The 19581-nt window shown below is 43.0% G+C and overlaps 1 protein-coding gene across 2 annotated transcripts in view; it reads left to right on the forward strand.

Annotated features, from left to right (window-relative positions):
* Positions 1-19581, forward strand: part of Kat2b (lysine acetyltransferase 2B) — a 105030-nt gene that overhangs the window by 81554 nt on the left and 3895 nt on the right. Inside the window, exons 10-17 of one of the 2 annotated variants that reach the window (XM_021217610.1) lie at positions 3145-3353; positions 4796-4922; positions 10153-10263; positions 10846-10989; positions 14241-14355; positions 16116-16152; positions 16360-16423; positions 16563-16647. In XM_021217610.1, coding sequence (XP_021073269.1) covers positions 3145-3353; positions 4796-4922; positions 10153-10263; positions 10846-10989; positions 14241-14355; positions 16116-16152; positions 16360-16423; positions 16563-16647 — 892 coding nt within the window. The remainder of the gene's footprint in view (positions 1-3144; positions 3354-4795; positions 4923-10152; positions 10264-10845; positions 10990-14240; positions 14356-16115; positions 16153-16359; positions 16424-16562; positions 16648-19581) is intronic. The other variant, XR_003842458.1, reaches the window with a different exon arrangement.

The raw sequence follows: 19581 nt of genomic DNA on the forward strand, positions 1-19581 counted from the left end.
TCTCTCTCTCTCTCTCTCTCTCTCTCTCTCTCTCTCTCTCTCTCTCTCTCTGGACTGGTCTCATGTAGTCTAGGCTGATCTTGGACTTTCTATATAGCCAGGATTAATGACCTTGAACCACCTTGCTAGGTTTATATGGTGCTGGGGATCAAGTCCAGGGCTTGATCCATGCCATACCCCATACCTCTGAGCCATATCCCAGGCTCCTTAGTCTCCTTTAAAGCCATTCTCCAGGCCTTTTCTCTTCTCTTACAATGCTGTCTTTGTTGAGGAACCTTGTTAGCATAATGTCTCAGTTTGGATCTGTGTAATAGCTGAGATCAATGCAGGTAAAACATTTTGGTTGAAAGTATTGCTCTCATCTCATTGTAAGACATCCAGGAACAGGGAGGCTCAAGACATTTCCAGGAAATGAAGATATGACTTGGGTAGCAGTGTATAAACAACTTCTATCTTTTTGGTATGGCTTTGCTAGATTAAATAAATCAGTAAGTTTCACACTGCTCTGTTTTTGTGGCTCTTCTATTAATGCCAAAGATAATTTGGAGAATTGAGTGTTGCAACAGAACCATGTCATAAAATTCATTCCTTCTGGACTGACTATCCAGTCTGTGGGGACCTAAAGCTGACCTTCTGTGTATGGGCTTTAGGGATTTCGTAACTTCATACATGAGCCAGAGCTTGACCTGCTCAGATGAAAAGTGGGGAGGCAGTCTCCCATTTCACAATCTGTTGCTGTAGTTAATAGTGTATCAGCATGCCCAAGAAAGCTGCTACAGTTTTAGACATTTTTGTAAGCTAGTTGTTAAATATCTTGGTCACTTGAAATATCTACCACAGTGATACCCAGTCACCTGGACAACCAGCCAGAGCCCTCAAAGCTAGTGCTATAGTTAGGATTTTTCTTCCCAGCAGAGCTGTTTGTCAAAGATTTCCTTGCCCAGCATGAGGTGGATTAAAGCATGAGGTGCTGGCTCTAGGCCATGTAGCCTGCTGTGAGTTTTAAATCTGGATCAATAGATACTTCTAGAAAGAAAAGTGTCTTCCCAAAAGAGGTGCTAAGAATATAAATATGACTGCTGCTTTATTTCAAGAATTTGGAACCTGTTATCGTAATGGTCTTTAATCTATTATTTTTATTTTCATTGCTTCTATGTTATTATGTTGTGTGAGTGAGTCTACATCGAGGCTAGGGGACAACTTTCACAGATCAGTTCTCTCCTTTAGTTGTGGATTCTGGGCTGCAAACCGAAGTCATCAGTTTTGTGCAGTGAACACCCTCACCTGATAATGCATCTTATTGGTTCTCTCTTAAAAATGAACACTGATTTATTTAATGTGCTTGTGTGTGTATGTGTTCATGCACCAGTGGAGACACCCATGCCATGGTGTAAAGATGGAGGTTAGAGGCCAGTGTGAGGGGATTCTTTTTCACCTTCCTTCAGATGGGTCTTTGTCCAGGTATAGGTTCTTGGGTTTTGAATCAAGCACCCTACCTGCTCAGCCATTTGACTGCTCCCCCAATTCAAAATTTTTATATGTATTTATTTTTATTTATTTATGGCATAATATCTGAGTATATGCTATGTATGTGTGGCTGCCCATAGATGCCAGAAAGGGGCACTGAATCCCTTGGAGCTGGAGTTGCAGGCAGTTGTGAGCCTCCCAATCTGGGTGCTTGAAACCAAGCATGCGTCCCCTGTAGAACAGCAGGCACTGTGAACTGCTGAGGTTTTTCTCAAGCCCCTCTACCTTCCTTAAAGTTGGGAGATCATGCCACGTATTCTATACTAGTGTGTCTATGTCTGCTTGTATGCTACAACTGAATAGCAGAGAGAGAGAGAGAGAGAGAGAGAGGAGAGAGAGAGCACATGATTAAAAAATATCTAAAATATTTTGTTTTATTGTTTAAATTATGTGTACATGTATATCTGTGTGGAATTATGTACACATGTGAGGGTGAGGGTGCCCGAGGAGGCTAGAGGAGGGTGTCAGACACTCTGGACTGGAGTTACAGGCAGTTGTGAACCACCAAGTGTGTATTCTGTAGGACCCACACTTGGGTCCCCTCGAAGAGCAGTGCATGCTCTTAACCAAGAAGCCAACTTTCTAACACCCTAAAATATTGTCTTAAAGATAACTTTTTGTGTTGATACATGTGTTCACATGAGCATGGCAGGACATCAGTGCCCATGTGTGACAGATTCTCTCAAAACAAAAACAAACAAACAAACAAGCAAACAAACCAAAACCCCACATAACTTGTTTTTTTGACTAGTCTCAATAGTCAGCTTGCGCCACTGCTGGCCACCAGATCCGCTCGAACTCCTGGGCTCTGGGAATCTGCACTCTGGTCCTCACGTTATGCAGCAAGTGCTTTAGTCGGTGTGCTATCTCCTCAGCTCTTCCATAGGTTCTCTTACAAAGCAGTTTTCCTAATCAGAAGTGATGTATATACTTCCTGTCACTCGGGAGGCTGAGGTAGGAAGATGATAGTTCAAGGCCAGCTTCCACTACAGAGCAAGACCCTGTCTCCAGAGCAACCACAAAAAGTTTTCTGATGCCTAATCCATATAAAATATAATGCACATGCACATATTAACTTTTCAAAATACTAATTTATCTACTTAATTCATTCACTTTTTTTTGTGTGCGTATGTGGTTTCCCATGCCTGTGTGTGCATAAGGGCCAGAAGAGGGTATTCAGTATCTTTCCCCTACAAATTTCCTTCAAGCCTTTGAAGACAGGGCCTCGACCCGGGCTTCTGCTTATTTTCTTGGTTAGGTTGGAAGCCGGCAAGCCCCAGTGACCCTCCTGTCTATCATTGCAGCTGGGGTTACAAGCGTGCCAAAGGATGCTTCTGGCTTGCTCTATGGATACTGGGATTCCAACTCCAGTCTGTCTGATTATACAGTAAACCTTTTTAAACTGCTGATTCACCTACCTAGTCTACTTAATTCACATTTCTATTTTGTCTTCCTAACTTGTGGGGTGTGGATGCACAGGGGCTCTTGTGCACATGTGTTTAAGACCCTGAAATTCACGTCAGAGTCTTATTAGAGCATGGGAAGATTTCATATGATCCAGTCCACCATTTTCAAAGAAAAGCCCTTTGTAATCTAGTCTTGTCTTCTGGATCCCAGACCAATTTTCTGTCAGCACATTCGGCCAGAGATGAGGCGGCACGGCTGGAAGAACGCAGGGGTGTCATTGAATTCCACGTGGTGGGCAACTCCCTGAACCAGAAACCAAACAAGAAGATCCTGATGTGGCTCGTGGGCCTCCAGAATGTGTTTTCCCACCAGCTACCCAGAATGCCCAAAGAGTACATCACACGGCTCGTCTTCGACCCGTAAGTTCAACTCATTCTTCCTTAGTCCTTCTCTAGTCCAAGGGGGAACTATTAAGATAATGACACTCAGCCTTTAGCATATGGCTGCCTGCTGTTCTGCTGTTGATAGAGAGCCACACCGATATAATTTCGTGTCAAAATCACTAAGATTAATCTATCAACACTTGTTTTTACACATTCTTGTTAATAGACTGAAGTTTTATAGCTTAAATTTCTGGGATGGGTGAAATGGCTCAGTGGGTCAAGGCTTTTGGCTTGCTGCCAAGCATGATGATCTAAGTTCAATCTCTGGGGCCTATGTGGTAGATGGAGAGAACCAACTCCCACAAAAAGTTCTCTGACTTCAACACATGAGTGACATTCACTTATGTGAGTACGTATGCTCACACAAATTGAGCTCCACACACAAATAAATGAATGAAATAAAAACATAAGTTGCTGAGGACTCGTCTGTACCACATTTTTTTTTTTTTTAACTAGGGTGTCTTACTTCATAGCCAATACATTCTTGTCTTTGTTATATTAACTAGGTACCACTGTAGACCAAGTACTCATAGGTAAGGTTGTGTTGGATCTTCAGAAGTACAGAGGACAGCACAATCTGTTATGCCATATGCTCTGTAAACCCTGGGAAAATTGTTGGGATTTTGGATATGTTGACTTACAAAATCTATGGGACAAAATAAAACAACCAAGGATGAGGATGTAGTTCATCGGTAGAGGGCTCACCTAGCATGAACAAAGCCCTAGGTTCAATACACAATTCTATAAATCAATCAATCAGTCAATCTACAAAAAGCAGGTATCTTGACAGTAGCAGATGGCAGACAGAGGTTTGAAAGTAAATCTGTGTTTATTGTTAATTTATATGTAACAGACTCAAAAACCCAACAACAAGTAAGCAGATGTCTCCAATTGGCTGTATTTTGACCTAGTTAGCCAGACAGTCTATGTGACATGCGCTCTGTGTACGTGGCAAATCAGAGTGAGACAGTATGGTGAGATTCCACACTTTGGGGCTTGACAGTTCCTACCTGTGGATGTTGTGTTCTTTGCTGTAACGTCACTATCTGTATAAGTGTGAACTCTTCAGAAATGGAGGTCATCCTTGTGTACAGCTTTGAGCTCTCCCTCCAACCCCTATAGCCCACTGGACACTGGACATACCAGTTTCAGGACCCTTCTAAGCACACACTTATGGGCTCAGGAGCTTCTCAGGGAATACTTCTTTGTTTTGTTGGGAGCTTTGATGAAGTAGGCTTGCCCTGTAGAGTCCAGGGAAATAAATGACTGTCCAGCATCTAGATGAAAGAACTTACAACCCATCCCCTTACAAGCCTTTCTAGTCAACATCTCCAAAAGTGTTTTATATAACCAAGAAAGATAAAACTCTGACTTAACATTATTATTATTATTACTATTATTATTATTATTATTTTTAGGAAACACAAAACCCTGGCTTTAATTAAAGATGGCCGTGTCATTGGTGGTATCTGTTTCCGGATGTTTCCGTCCCAGGGATTCACAGAGATTGTTTTCTGTGCAGTAACCTCAAATGAACAAGTCAAGGTAAGAGATACGCAGGACCTTGGCAGAGAAGCAGGGCTTCTTGCTGATGCGGTGGAGCATGGGAGTTCCATCTAGGCTCGGCTCAGAGAAGGCTCAGGATATGAAGTTCAGGCCTTCCTTCGAAGTTCACTCACTGTGTGTGTGTGGCAGTACACCTGACTGAATCTTCTTCGCAGGGTTACACAGAGGCTTTGTCCAAGCAGAGCAGGTATCTTGACAGTAGCAGATGGCAGGCAGAGGTTTGAAAGTAAATCTGTGTTTATTGTTAATTTATATGTAACAGACACAGACAATCAGATGGACACACACACACACACACACACACACACAGAGTATTTAGTTATCTCACACATTTCAACAAGATTCTCATGACTTTGTCTATAAAGAGAAACGAGTATTAAGGAAATCCCAGAAGGGGTTTGGGTGAGGTGGCCTACACACATTTAATCACAGTACATTGGAAGGAGAGGTAGGCAGATCTCTCTGAGCGTGAGGCCAGCCTGGTCTACCTATTAAGTCCAGGGTAGCCCAGAAGACCCTGTCTAAAATAGAAACAGACAGAAAGAAGAAAAGTATTTACGTGGCTTTGGCTCTGTGCGTGCTAGGTTAGCACTTTGCCACACATAGCTGTAACCCTGTCCCTGCATTAGGTTTTGACTTCGCTGAAGTCCTCCTCTGCCCCTCCCATGTTGTCTCTGGCACGGGTCCTCTGTTCCTTGGCGCTAAGGCTGTGCTTTCTTAGGATTGCCTTTGGTTTGCCTGGAATAACCTAGATGTGCTGGGTACAAAGAGCACTTCTCTAGACTCTGTCATGTTCTACTCTGTTTTTCTGAGGACACTGTTTCGGTCTTAGAAGGTTTTGCTTTTGGCATTCAACAGACTCTAGAACAGTGGATCACAACCTTCCTAAAGCTGCGACCCCTTAATACCATTCTCACGCTGTTGGTGACCCCAAAACAGAAAATTATTTTTGTTGCTACTTCATAATTGTAATTTTGCTAGCTTATAAATTGTAATATAAATGTAGGATATTTGATTTCTGATCCCAAAGGGGTTAAGACCCACAGGTTGCAGACAGATACAAAAGAGTATAAAGAAACTGTGATAAGGGGCCGTGAATAGCTTAGGAGTCAGGAGCACTACCAACAAAGTTGTAAGGTCTGAGGCAAGTTGTTCAACAGTAGCATGTGGAAGCTGCACACACAAGCCATCAGTGCACTTAGTCTACACTTTCTAGAAAATCTATTTCAAAACAGCAAGTAAAGGCAGGAAAGGTTGTTTTTTTGTTTGTTTGTTTGTTTTTTCAAATATGTTTCATTTAACCTAAAATTCAGTATCACGAGGAATTGTCAACAGCGTCTACATTCTCTGTACTAAACCTTTGAAACCACTGTGTAGTTTACATTCCCAGCCTGTCCCACCCAGTTTGGACTGGCCACATTCATGTACTCCGTGGGCACAAGAGGCTGGTGGCTTCTGTCCTGGGCAGTGCAGGGCGAAGGAGTCTATTAGTTCTTTCAGATTCAAAGAAGAACTACCATTTACAAAAACTAAAAATAAGTCACTGGAAGGGACATTTTCTGTTCCAAGTGTGGCTGGGTTCGCATACTCTTACGTTCTTTCACTGGTCAACACCCCTCCCCCGCGTCCTTCCCCTTTAGAGACAAAAGGCTCATGGAATTGATGGTGGTCTCGTAGTTGCTATATAGCGGTCTTGAACTCCTGATCCTACTGCCCATTTTCTCTCTCCCCCCTCCCCCCCTCTTCATTACAGTGCGTAGGAAGGAGGCCAAACATTACAGACTCAGTAGGAATAACAAGGGAGAAAATGTTTTTTTTGTTTGTTTGCTTTTTGGCTTTTTTTTTTTTTTTGACTATTTAAATACTTACAGAGGGTTACTTACAGGAGCAGAAATGACTCAAAGACAGCTTATCAGCAAAGGCCCACCCCAGTGTGAGTGAGAGCCCCCCCAAAGCTGGGAATCTGGAGCACACTGCACAGCCTGCAGGCAGCCTGAGCAGCTGGAGAGTCTTTCCAGATGTTTATGGCGGTCTGAGGTATCTCTCAGGAGTCTTGATTCTTAATATACGTGTGTGGAGTGGACAAGCCCTGAGGGAGGGAGGTCCTGAGCAAGTGGTTGCTGCTGCTGTAGGACCCCCATTTTTGGGGACCCCCCCGAAGTCACGGGAGTCAGGATTTCCCAGGAAACAGAGGCCTTCTTGTTGTAAAAGCATAAGGTAGTTTAATGGCGGAGCTCCGGGCCAGCACGTACCTCACGCAGGAGGCAGAGGTGCCAGAGGTGCCAACCTCGTGGCCTGAAAGCTAGGGGTTTTTATAGGGGGAGGGGGAGGGGCTAGCAAGAATTGGCGCAGTTACCCGTGATTGGCTCATTTAAATGTACACATTTGCAGGATGGTACGCACAAAGGCAGGAATGCTAGGAGACCTGAGGGGCGGGTCAGCGGAACATTTGGTTCAGTCCCAGGAATGTTCCAACAATGGCCTGCCTGGGTGTGCCCAGGCTTGTCTCACTGTGCTCTCCNCCTCAGNCTTCCAANCTTACAAACAACTATTTCTCTGGACATAAGTTGCATGAATCCCAGGCCTTAAATTTCATTTCTCTACATTGCTACAACCCGTCACGACAAGGACCCTAGCCTCGACTCATGGGGAGAAGTCAGAAGCATCTTTCCTCTCCCACAGAGCAAGGCCTCGTGCAGAGCTTGTTAGTGTGAGCAGGAAATGTCCACTATGGTTTTCCTCCCTTCACACAGTGCTTTTGAAATCCTTTTGGGGAACAGAACTCTCACCACCCTTTCATAGGGCCTCCTAAGTCCATCAGAAAACAGTTATTTATGTTGTGATTTATAACAATTTCAAAATTACAGTTATGAAGTAGCAATGAAAATGATTTTACAGTTGAGGGTCATCTCATCCCAACATGAGGAACTATAGTAAAGGGTCCCACCATTAGGAAAGCTGAGAACCATCGCCTTGATATGTATACAGCCTGAAGACTGCTCTCCTGCAGAGACGGTTCCTATTGAGACTAGCTGAACCTGTGTCCTTGTTCAGTTGTATGAAACAGGTCAGTCCCGCCCCCCTCCACCCCCCCCCCCCTCCACAACCCTTCCCAGCTTGCATGGCACATCCTGCCCCTGCTGTACCCATCTCCACCCCCCCCCCCATCAACTCTGCATAACAAACACACCAAGCTTGTGGGGCGTGCTGAACTTTTGCGTGGTTTGGGGCGCCTCTGGGATGCTGTGGTTTCTCTGATGGATCACGCAGATCCTGATTTGTGTGTATGCCCCTCCATTTTTCATTCTTCGTCTTCCTGAAGCAATTCTCTGGGTATTCTGGGAATTAAACACAGGTACTATGGAAGAACAACCAGCTTTTAACTGCTGAGCCAGCTCTCTAGCCCCAGCAACTTGACACACTCTTTTTAAATGCCTAACTTGATCATTTCTATCTCTTTTCCTTTTACACATGACTAATAGTGCACTGTTCTGAATCCATGCTGTATAACAGAAATCTGAGTTTCACATATAATTCTTTTTCGAAGTCAAATGTGGTGGCATACACCTTTGATCCCAGCAGAGGGAGGCAGAGAGGCAGAGGCAGGTGGATCTCTGTAAGTTCCAGGTTAGCCTGTTTCAAAACACCCAATAAATAAACGAACAAATGAAATAAAAAAAAAAAAATGTAGGAGTCATATTGCAAGGTAGAATAAAAACAAGTAAAATTAAATGTTTATACTTTTTTATTTAACCCAATCTGTCCAAAATATTGCCATGTCAACACGAAGTAAGTATAAAATGTATACTCACATATATCTTGCGGATGGACATTTTGTGTTCCTAGCACCGTCCAGTCAGCACTAGGAAGCTGCCATGCCGAAGTCCATTCTGTAATTGTGTTTTCTCTCTTCCCTGTGTCACTCAGAATTCTTCCACGACACATATTTCACTTGTTTTTCTAGTCACATCATATCCGAACTCACAGTGTCTTGGTATTGTGGGATGTGTAGGAAAAATGTCCTTGGCTGACACGACTGGAAGAACACTCTCCAAAAAAAGGGAGGTGTTGCTGCTGACTTTTATGGGACAGTGCACCCCACCCGATAGTTGCCAGGCACGCTGGAGAAGGTTTTGAAGCCGTGCTGTGATGGCTAAGGGGTCCCCACTCACGATCCTGCTTGATATGAGGCTTGGGGAGTGGAAGGAAACGGGAGTGAGGGTCAGATTCTGTAAGGCGTGCGCTGATTCTGTGAGGTTTTGTCTGTCTTTTGTGGTGGTCACTGATCTCTGGCTACACGGCCGTCGCCACTTCAGTTTTCACTTTTCAAATTAATATTTTAATCTTAAATATATACATCATAATCATAAATATATACATATATATATCTTAAATACACTTTATTAATTCCTTGAGAATTTCATACATTTGTACAACCCCTTGCCCCAACTCTCATTTTTAAAAATTTGAGACAGGGTTTTTAGCTATAACCTTATTTACCAAATCTAGACCCTCCCAGCTCAGCATTTTGAGTTCTAGCTCTGTAGGCACAATCCAGAATCACTGGGCCTGTTTTCATACATTAACCCAGTCATTTATTCAATGTCGTTGATCACAGTTTTTTTTTTTTTTTTTTTGCTGACTCAGATTCTGGGTTTCTCAGGTTTTTCTTGGTCTGATAAACCAAGCTGGAAGTCCTGTGTCTGTGATGCAGTTGCTAGAAGGGGTTGTTGGTGCCTGGAACAGGTAAATGCTTTAGCTCAGTGCACACAGTACCCAGTGAAGATCTGCATGGCTCATTTACATACCTCAGATATGCTAATGAGATCAGCACCATCCATCCGCCCCTCCCTCCTTTCATCTCTGCTTCTCAGATACTTTCAAGATTAAACTCAACATCAGCGTTCACTCTGCAAACCTTTGGCAGCCAGAAAGGATTTTATAGGACTGAGTTTGGAGTCTTACTGTGTTATTTTCCAAGAACCAGGAGCTAGTGTTTGCCTGTGATCATTTTGTTTTGAACCACAGATTTTTTTTTTTGAATGTCTTAGTTTGTGATTCCTTTTTCAAAACTCAGACATGTAAGAAATAGTTCCTTCAAGAAAGATCCTGGTTGGTAAAATATTTAAAACTGCATACTCCTGTACGCTACCATTCTCTGTCACGTTTTTTAGGAATTTCTTTTCTTGAGTATGTTTACTTCCACCAGGGCTATGGAACTCACCTGATGAACCATCTCAAAGAATACCACATAAAGCACGAGATCCTGAACTTCCTCACATATGCAGATGAATATGCCATTGGCTATTTCAAGAAGCAGGTCAGTTCCCAATGAAGCTGTGCGCTTTCAGACTGTGTCTGTATGTACGTGTGTGTGTGTGTGTGTGTGTGTGTGTGTGTGTGTGTGTCCAGGTGCTTGCACCTGTTTGTGCACGTTTGATGACCAAAGTCAGACCTCTTTCTGCCATATTGCTTTGAGACAGGGTCTTTCACTAAATCCGAATCTCTTTTTAAAATTAAAAAAAAAAAAAGGAAATTGACTTAGTTTCTGGAAAATGTTCTTTTCTGATAAGGTCTGCATAGGCTTCAGGCTCAGGAGTGTGGTCATTATTTCACTCTTGAATTTACATTCCTCCTGCTGGGATTCCTTCAGTGCACGCTGCCACCCCCAGACACTTTTACATTTAAATTTGCTTCCTGTTGGCACTGTTTGATTTTTTTGATGGCTTTGTTCATCAGGGGGCTCTCTGTGTGGCTACTGTTCAGAGCAGGGCAAAATGGTGCTGGGAAGAGAGTTCCTCTAAATGTTTGGCACCAGGCTTGGCTCAGAGCCAGCACTTAGCAGCCGGTTATACAGGCGTTATGCACAGCATCCTAATGAGTGATCTGATTTGCCTTGTAGGGTTTCTCCAAAGAAATCAAAATACCTAAAACCAAATATGTTGGCTACATCAAGGATTATGAAGGAGCCACTTTGATGGGCTGTGAACTGAACCCTCAGATCCCATACACAGAGTTCTCTGTCATCATTAAAAAGCAGAAGGAGGTGAGCTGCTGATTCCTTTTCTGCCCAGGCCAGCCTTAGGGTGGACTGCATTTCACTGGGTCCCTAATCACATCCTCTCCCCTGCCTTGTGTGTGTGTGTGTGTGTGTGTGTGTGTGTGCGCGCTAAATTGTGTAAAATATAGCATGTGTATAGTACACCTTAACTTCATTAGAGCCCATTGCAATCTAATCTCCTCACTTTCATCGCCAAAAGGATCTTCAAGAGCCATTGCTGATGCTTTAGCCTCTGGCTCACAATACCCTATTCCCTGTCACTCAGGCAAATGGCATTCTTTCAGGTTCTGTTCCAGCGTGTCTGTAAACTTCTACAGCATCAGCCTGACTCACCTACTCGGATTGAATTATTTATCCTGCAGAGACATTTCTTCTTGTGTCTATTTCTCTCCTTGACACTTCATGCTCTGAAGTCTTACAAGAACTGGTTTGTTATCTGTGTTGATGTGTCCTTCTTTAGGCTTGCAAACAAGAAATGGCAATGCTGAAGAAGGCTCCACAGGCGAGTTTACAGTAACTAGCACCTTTTAGAAGGCAGAATGGCATACTAGAGAGTCCACAAGACTGGTCATGAGGTGAATGAACTCTGGAATAGCCGGGACCATTAGCTGGGAGCTGGGGTGTGGGTGACACCTATTTCATCCATTACTTCTTTTACTTAATCTTCTGTGTTCTTCCCTGACAAGTTACCAAAGAGGAACATCTGCCTTTAAGCCCGTCTGCTTTCTATTAAGATCCTTAATCCCAATTCTTTTGCTTGCTAGATGTGACACATATAACAGCCCAGAAACTTACATACTGTCTAGTGACAGCAATCATTCACTGAGTGTTTTATTTAATGTGGGTCAGGCAGGTGCTGCTGTAGAAGAACAAAACATATTTTGTTTTGTTAGAAAATCAAAATACTTTTGCTGCATGGTCAAAGATGTCTGCCTGTGGGAGAATCTCTCGTGCGGCAGGTGCCTCTGGCCAGCCTTTTTAAAGAGTCACCTCCCCTCGCTGTCCTTCAGTCTTAACAAGCAGGTCCAGGCTTGGCAGCTCTTTGGTGCATCGGTGGCTGCTGACTGGTTGAGACCGGCATCGTGCTGACAGCTGCTCATTCTGTGATCTTCCACTAGCTACAGGATTCATCCCCTAGTAGAAGGCGAATCCCCTGGAAGTCTGCAGATCCCTTAGAGAGTGATCTGTTCACTCTTACTGTATAGAAGAAAGCTGGAAGCACAGAGATACGTCAGATGGCTAACATTTTTTCACTCTTTAAAAGACAAGTCTTTCTCCTCTTTTCTGTTAACTCTCGGCTCCGCCCTTCCTCTTTTACTTCTCCTTTTTTGTCTCTAGTCTTTCTTCACACATACATTGAGTGGCCCAGTGTTTGGAGTATTAACCTAGTTTTCTTTTATCTCCCCCACACATATACAATGTGTCTTACTCATATCCACCTTCTGTCCTCCCTCCAGCATCACACCAATATACCATTCATATGACCCCCGCCTTCATAAAAAATAACCCCCGGGGCTGGTGAAATGGCTCAGCAGTTAAGAGCACCGACTGCTCTTCCAAAGGTCCTGAGTTCAAATCCCAGCAAGCACATGGTGACTCACAAGCATCCGTAACAAAAATCTGATGCCCTCTTCTAGAGTGTCTGAAGACAGCTACAGTATACACACATATAATAAATAAATAAATAAATAAATAAATAAATAAATAAATAAATAAATCTTAAAAAAAAATAAAAAAAAAAACAACCCCCAAATCACTAATTCTAGTTAGTGTTGCTCATGCATGCACATGCATGGGGTTATCCCCTGAGGCACTAACAACCTATCAATGGCCACACTCACAAAGAAAAGTGACTCGCCCTCTGAAGCTATCAGTTCCATTGGCTTCTCATCTAAGAGTATGACAGCTGGAATTTTTACTTCATGATGCAGTTTTTAACTCTTGGGCAGGTAAGCACAACTTGTATGAGTTCGTGTGTGTACGCAGATGTACCAGCCAGTGCGTGTCCTGAGGGTTTCCTTTCACAACATTCCTCCCGATCTGCTGGCTCTTGCATTCTTTCTGCCCTCTCTTCCAGGATGCTCTCTGAGCCTTTGGGGTTGCACCCTCATATCCTTATTCTCAGTGTTTTGAACTAGATTTTTAAAAAGAGAGCTGCAACCATACCATAATGAAATAATTATTTTCTTGTAGAGACAGGCTAAGTATATCTTATCCAAAATGCTCCTGACCTGAGTCTTTAAGAATCTGTTTGTTTGTTTGTTTTTTATTCTTCATTATTTCCATTGACTTACTGATGGAGCATCTTTAATGAGAAACTCCAAAATCCAAAACACTCTGAAATGTCAGGCTCCACTTGTGGAAAGCCCCTGGATGGATACCAGCAGGGAATAAGCTATGGATACTGAGAAGGATCAGAATCAGCTGAGGTGGAGAGAGACCTCTCCACAGGTGAGATAGCTTCATAGAATACCTGTGTACACTGGGGATAACGGACAAAGATCAGGTCCGAGTCTAGCACAGAAGATGGTGGACACAGAGTAGACAGGACCATGTAGAAAGAGTGGGAGAAAAGGTGCTAGGCTGGGAGGTGTATGGCTGCTTATGTGTATGCCTATGAGTAGGTTGTTATGGAGTATGATTCTTACATCTTAGTTCATATGTGAGACTACAAGAGGCTGGGCCTGGAGGGGCCCCTGTCAACCTCTAGCCAGCCCCCCTCCTTCCTTCTCTCTGATGGTTATTTCCCTAGTGGCAAAGGGTTGGGTGAATGTTGCTAGATGGGTATGGTATGAAAGAATAGTTCTTTTACAAGATGTATTTTAACTTTTTGTATTTATGTATGTAGGGTGTGTGTGTGTGTGTGTGTGTGTGTGTGTGTGTGTGTGTGTTTATATGCACCTCCTGACACATCCCCCCTCCCCCCCATGGCATGTGTGAAGGCCAGATAACAACGTGCTAGGGATGACGTTATCCTTTTACTACGTAGAATCCTAGGGATTGAACTCAAGTCTTCGGGCTTGATGGCAGGCCTCTTTACCCTTTCTGCCGTGTCACTGGCCCCAGAATTCTTCTGTTTCTTACCTGCTAATGTGTATTCAGCCTTCCCTCCCTTTTTTGTCTTATAAAAAAACTTGTACAGCCTCAGGAGCATCATCTCTTTGGTTCATCTGACTTGTCCTGGTCTGTGGTGTGGCTGCTTTGACTAACCACATGTTTCCCCCCATGCTTTTCAGATCATTAAAAAGCTGATAGAAAGAAAACAAGCTCAGATTCGAAAAGTCTACCCTGGACTTTCGTGTTTCAAAGACGGAGTTCGGCAGATTCCTATAGAAAGCATTCCTGGAATCAGTATGTATAAGATACTTTCTAAAAAAGCAGACTTTTCTGTTGCTTCTGTGAGATATGTTTGAAATGATTTCCAGAGTGCAGTCCTTTGAAAAGCTCTCTCCTGTCTCCTTTTCCATGTTTGGTGTTTGTGGTCTTTGACGTGGGCAGCAAGCTGGTTGTGGAGCAGCTCCCGTGCAATCCCAAGCATTGGGAGTCTAAGGCAGGAGGATGTTGTGTTTGAGGCTAACCGAGACAAGCGTGAGACAGTAGCTGGGGCTGGGGAGGGCAATAATAAAGAGTTTCTGATGTCTTTTTCTTCCCAACTCAACCCAGACAGTGTACCTTTAAAAAGAAGTTATTAATATCCATAATGTATTCAGTCTGGCACTTGCACACCATGCTTGGCAACAGGAATATGTACTCAATGGCATGGAAACTCTGGAGTTTTATATTTACAAATGGAGGAACTGGTCTTCAAATGGTTGTATAAATTATCACGCAGAAGGTCAGAACAAGAAGTAACCCTTTCTGCTCTCCAAATCGCCTGCTGTGGACAACCTGCCTTGGTGCCACTGTGATGAAACCATTGCCTGACTTTTTTCTTCTTCTTCCCTCTCCAAGTGATGGGGGTCATATCCGTTGTTTCAAGTTTTTATTTTACAGTAGCTTTCTTAAGAAATCTTTTTTATTCTCTAGAAGTGAACTGTATTGGGTTGAACCATACAAAATGCCTGGGGTTTGTAGATTAGAAGCTAGTAATTATCACTTGGCAATCTTATTTGGTTTGAACCTAAGTTCTTATAATGACTCAACACCGCCCTGCCTTCAGCAGACAGACCCAAGACTAAAATTTTCCAGGAAAGAGACAGTATGCCTGTTTCACTGCATCTTCCCTGCCTCAGAACTCTTTGCTGAACCCCAGGTCTCATGTCCCTGTGTAGTCACTGTTAATGACTGAGTAATTGCCCCATTGTTGAATGCCTAGCGGTGCCAGGTATTTTTCTGTGTTTTATTTTATTTGTTCCTGATTTATTATTTTCCTCTTTGGTCAAATGTTTAGATATTTGGGATTCTTCTTCTTCTTCTTTTTTTTTTTTTTAATTATTATTAGTATCAACTAAGGTCACAAGGGCTAGCCACACCTAGTTTCTGTAAGTTCTGCTTTGTAGGTGGTAGGTAAATCGAGGAAGGGGTAAAGCGACATTTTAAGGATAAGGGAAGAAGTCAAATCCAGATCCCCAAGACACCAGGTCTCTGTAAACCGGATGTGCATTGCAAGCAGGAACTTGGCCAAACAAAAGAAGGAGCAGACTATTGTCCTGAGCTAAAATAATAGCAGCACTCTGGCGCAGGGTGATTGAAGACATCAGACTTGCAGTTTAAAAGTGTAATACTGTTTTCTTACCTCCCTTTCTTCTTTCTTCTGAAGAGTTGGAATTAGAAGAGTTAGTTGCCTGGGTAGACATTAACTAGCTGAGACAGAAGCTCAGGGATACCGCACTTGCCTCGGTGGTGGTATTAGCTTCAATACTCAGCCCTGCAGAAGCAATTAATGAATCAAGAGAACAAAAGACGTTAATATAGCTGCCAGTCTGTGAAAACCTTTCATGTTGTAAGCTGTGTGAGAAAGAAAATATATGCCACTAATTGCAGTGTGTCTCCCCTAATAGACATTTATTGAGACGTGGCTGTCATGTATGATGCTTTTGATAAGTAGTAAGTATGTTATTCTCTTGACCCAAAGCAGTTCTCATTTAGTGTCTAATTTTGTTGACATATAGGAGAGACAGGCTGGAAACCAAGTGGAAAAGAGAAAAGGTAAGCAAGCTGGGCTAGAGGATGTTAATGGAAGTGCTCTTCCCCCTTCCAGAGTGTTAGAGGAAAAGGGCCAAGTGATGTTAATTGGTACACAGCAGTTGGTGGGCTTCAGTTCCTAGGCTGGGACCTGTGAGGCTAAGCTGAGTGGTGAAGAGGCTGGGAGCAAGAGCACTAATCTTTCCTCCTTTGCTCTCTAATTCTTTCAAGTAAAGAGCCCAAAGACCCTGAGCAGCTTTACAGCACCCTCAAGAACATCCTGCAGCAGGTGAAGGTGGGTATATGTGTCTTTTATCTCATGCTCTTATTTTGAAGTGATTTTCCACTTGACATTTCCATATGAGATACATTATTATTATTATTATTATTATTATTATTATTATTATTATTATTATTATTTTCTTTTACTCAAGAGCCATCAAAGTGCTTGGCCTTTCATGGAACCAGTGAAGAGAACAGAAGCTCCGGGATATTATGAAGTTATAAGGTTCCCCATGGGTAATGCTATTGCAATTTTCTCAGTACGGATATAGAACTGGGTGGTGGAGTGGGAGACCAATGTGGGCTAAGGTGGACTTGTTGACCTCTGTGACAGTGAGTGTGTGTTGAGTGGGGTTTGTGAGAGGGAAGTGGGTTTCATTCAGGGACATTCTGTGCATTTTTTAGTACACTAGTTGTGGAGTGTAGGTAGGGATCTTACTGTAGACAGTTCTCAATTACAAACTGGTGATTTGGATGTAGCTGACTACTGTGTTACTGATGAGAAGAAAGCAGGCTTTTATCTTTTTTATTTGGCTTGCGTCTGCTAAAAGTCATTCTTATTTTTAAGGATTGTTCAAGATAGAGGGTTAGAGCTCAGTAGTTAGTGTCACTGGCTGTTCTTGCAGAGGATTGGGTTCAATTCCCAGAACCCACATGGTGGCTCGCAACTGTTTGTAACTCCAGTCCCAGGGAATTTGACTTCCTTAAGCACTGCATGCATGTAGTCACTGTTCTATTTCTGTGAAAAGACACTATGATCAAAGAAATTCTTATGAAAAAAAGCATTTAAGGGCTTGTTTACAGTTTCAGAGGTTTAGTTATCATCATGTTGAAGCATGGTGACATGCAGGTAGGCATTAGAGCAGTTGCTGAGAGCTGTGTCTTGATTCATAGGCAGAGGGAGAGAGACTGAGCCTGATAAGGATTTTTGGAACCCCAAAGCTCATGCCCAGTGACACACTTCTTCCAATCAGGCCACTCCTTCTAATCCTTCTAATCCTTTCAAATAGCACCTTTCCTAGTGACTAAGCATTCAAATGCATGAGCCTGTAAAAGCCATTCTTAGTCAAACTACCATACTCTACACATAAAGGGTTTTTGTCTCTTCCTCCCTCTCTCTACCTCCCACCCCCCCAAGTCAAGACCTCTCTATTAGCCCTGGCTAACCTGGGGATCACTACGCAGACTAGGCTGGCCTCAAGCTTAACAGCAGTCCACCTGTCTCAACTTCCGAATTCTGGAATTAAGGGTGTATGTCAGTATGCTTGGCCGCATAAATCTTTTTTTTTAAAGAGAAGTTTTGAAGCTAACAGAGTGAGGGTAGATTAAGTTCCCTTATGGCTAGACTTTCAGAGAGAAAAACTCTAGTAAATGATTGTTCCCAGACTATAGACTCCATATGTATGTTTCCTTTAAAAATTCTTTGTAAAACTATATTGTTGTGTGTGTGTATGGTGTGTACATGTGAAGTCAAGTGTCATAGCACACAAGTGAAGGAGAGATGACAGCTTTGTGGATCAAACTGGGGTCATCAGGTTTGTGTTATAAGAACCTCTACCTGTTGAACCATTTTACCAGCTTCTGTATATTTCTAATTCAATCATTTTCCAAGTCCAAAAACTAAAAAAGTATGCTTCTGGAATATAGAATTATAGAATTTGGGCTTTACCTATGCTGGGGGTAACAGGGACAATCAATTCAGAGCCCTCAAGTTAAATCAGGTTGTCAGGATGCTGTGACAAGTAGCTGAAGCAAAAGCCAGAGGGTGTGTGTGACCTGTTCCCAGTGTCAGAGTGGGGGAGGAAGAATGAGGGACTCGCCGCCTCCTGAGTGATGAGTGTCTTACATGTTTCTTCATGGCATTCATTTGCATGTAGATGTTATGTGTGGTTACTGGAGGATTTCAATGGAGTGTGAAAGCTCTGTATCTATATCATTTCCCCCTCTCCTGGTCCAATATATTGTAATGTAAGAAAACCAAAGAGAGATGTGACCTAGTGTAGAATTCTGATTGGAAACATCATCTGGGAAGCAGTTATTTTTTTGCTTCAAACCTGTTATCACTGTGTGTGTGTGTGTGTGTGTGTGTGGTGTGCATGCGTGAACTCATGAATGTGTGTGCATGCATATTGGTACCCAGGCCAGAAGAGGACACTAGATCCCCTGGAGACTGCATTTCTGAGAGTTTTGAACCTCTTGCTATAGGTGTTGAATTGGAACTGTGGTTAGTGTGCAAGAATAATCAGAGCTCTTAACTTCTGAGCCACCTCTCCAGAGTCTCTCAACCTCCTTTTTGTCCTCGCCAAGCCCTGTTGAACTTCGGGAGAATAATTAATTCCTTTCTCAGCACCCATTCCCCATTGCACTGGTAGAGCTATCAGATCTCCTCTGTCAAAATGTAATCACTCCCTGCATAAGGACGGGTCTGGCTTGTTTCCACTTGAGAGGGCTGTGAGCTTCTCCAGTCAGGTGCTATTTGTGTGCACAGCGGAGGAGAAAACTGACTCCACTGCTTAAGATTGATAGATGATGCCTGAGAAATGTGCCTAGATGAAATTAACTAAAACATTCAACTAAGATCTGTAAGAGCAGAGTAAATAGTATTTCCTTGGGATGTGAAATGTCTAATCCTTTCCTAGGATGAAGTAGGACTATAATGCCACGTCAACACTTAACTCTGCCCTTGTTGCCTTTGAAGTTTTTTGAACACACCCCTTCTCTTTCTGTCATATTCTAAAACTTCTTCCATATGGATGGAGTCCAACTTGTCTCGGCGACACACACAGGACCTTGACTGGATACTCTTCTCCACGTATAACCTCTCCTAGCATGTTTCTCTACTTACATAGAGTTGAGGAAAGGAAAATAGAATAATTCAATGACTCTGTTTCTTTGTATTTAACATTGTGTGCGTGTGTATGTGCGCTTGTGTGTGTATGTATGTGTGTATGTGAGTGTGTCTGTACACATGCTTGTATCTATGTATGTGAATGCTATGGCACATGTGTGGAGGACAGAGGACAACTTGCAGTAGTTGGTTCTCTCCTTCTGTCATGTGGTTTCTATCAAGACTGGCACCCTTCGCCGGGCATGGTGGCACATGCCTTTAATCCCAGCACTCGGGAGGCAGAGGCAGGCGGATTTCTGAGTTCGAGGCCAGCCTGGTCTACA

The sequence above is a fragment of the Mus pahari genome, chromosome 18, assembly GCF_900095145.1.
Source record: "Mus pahari chromosome 18, PAHARI_EIJ_v1.1, whole genome shotgun sequence".
Taxonomy (NCBI): Eukaryota; Metazoa; Chordata; class Mammalia; order Rodentia; family Muridae; genus Mus; species Mus pahari.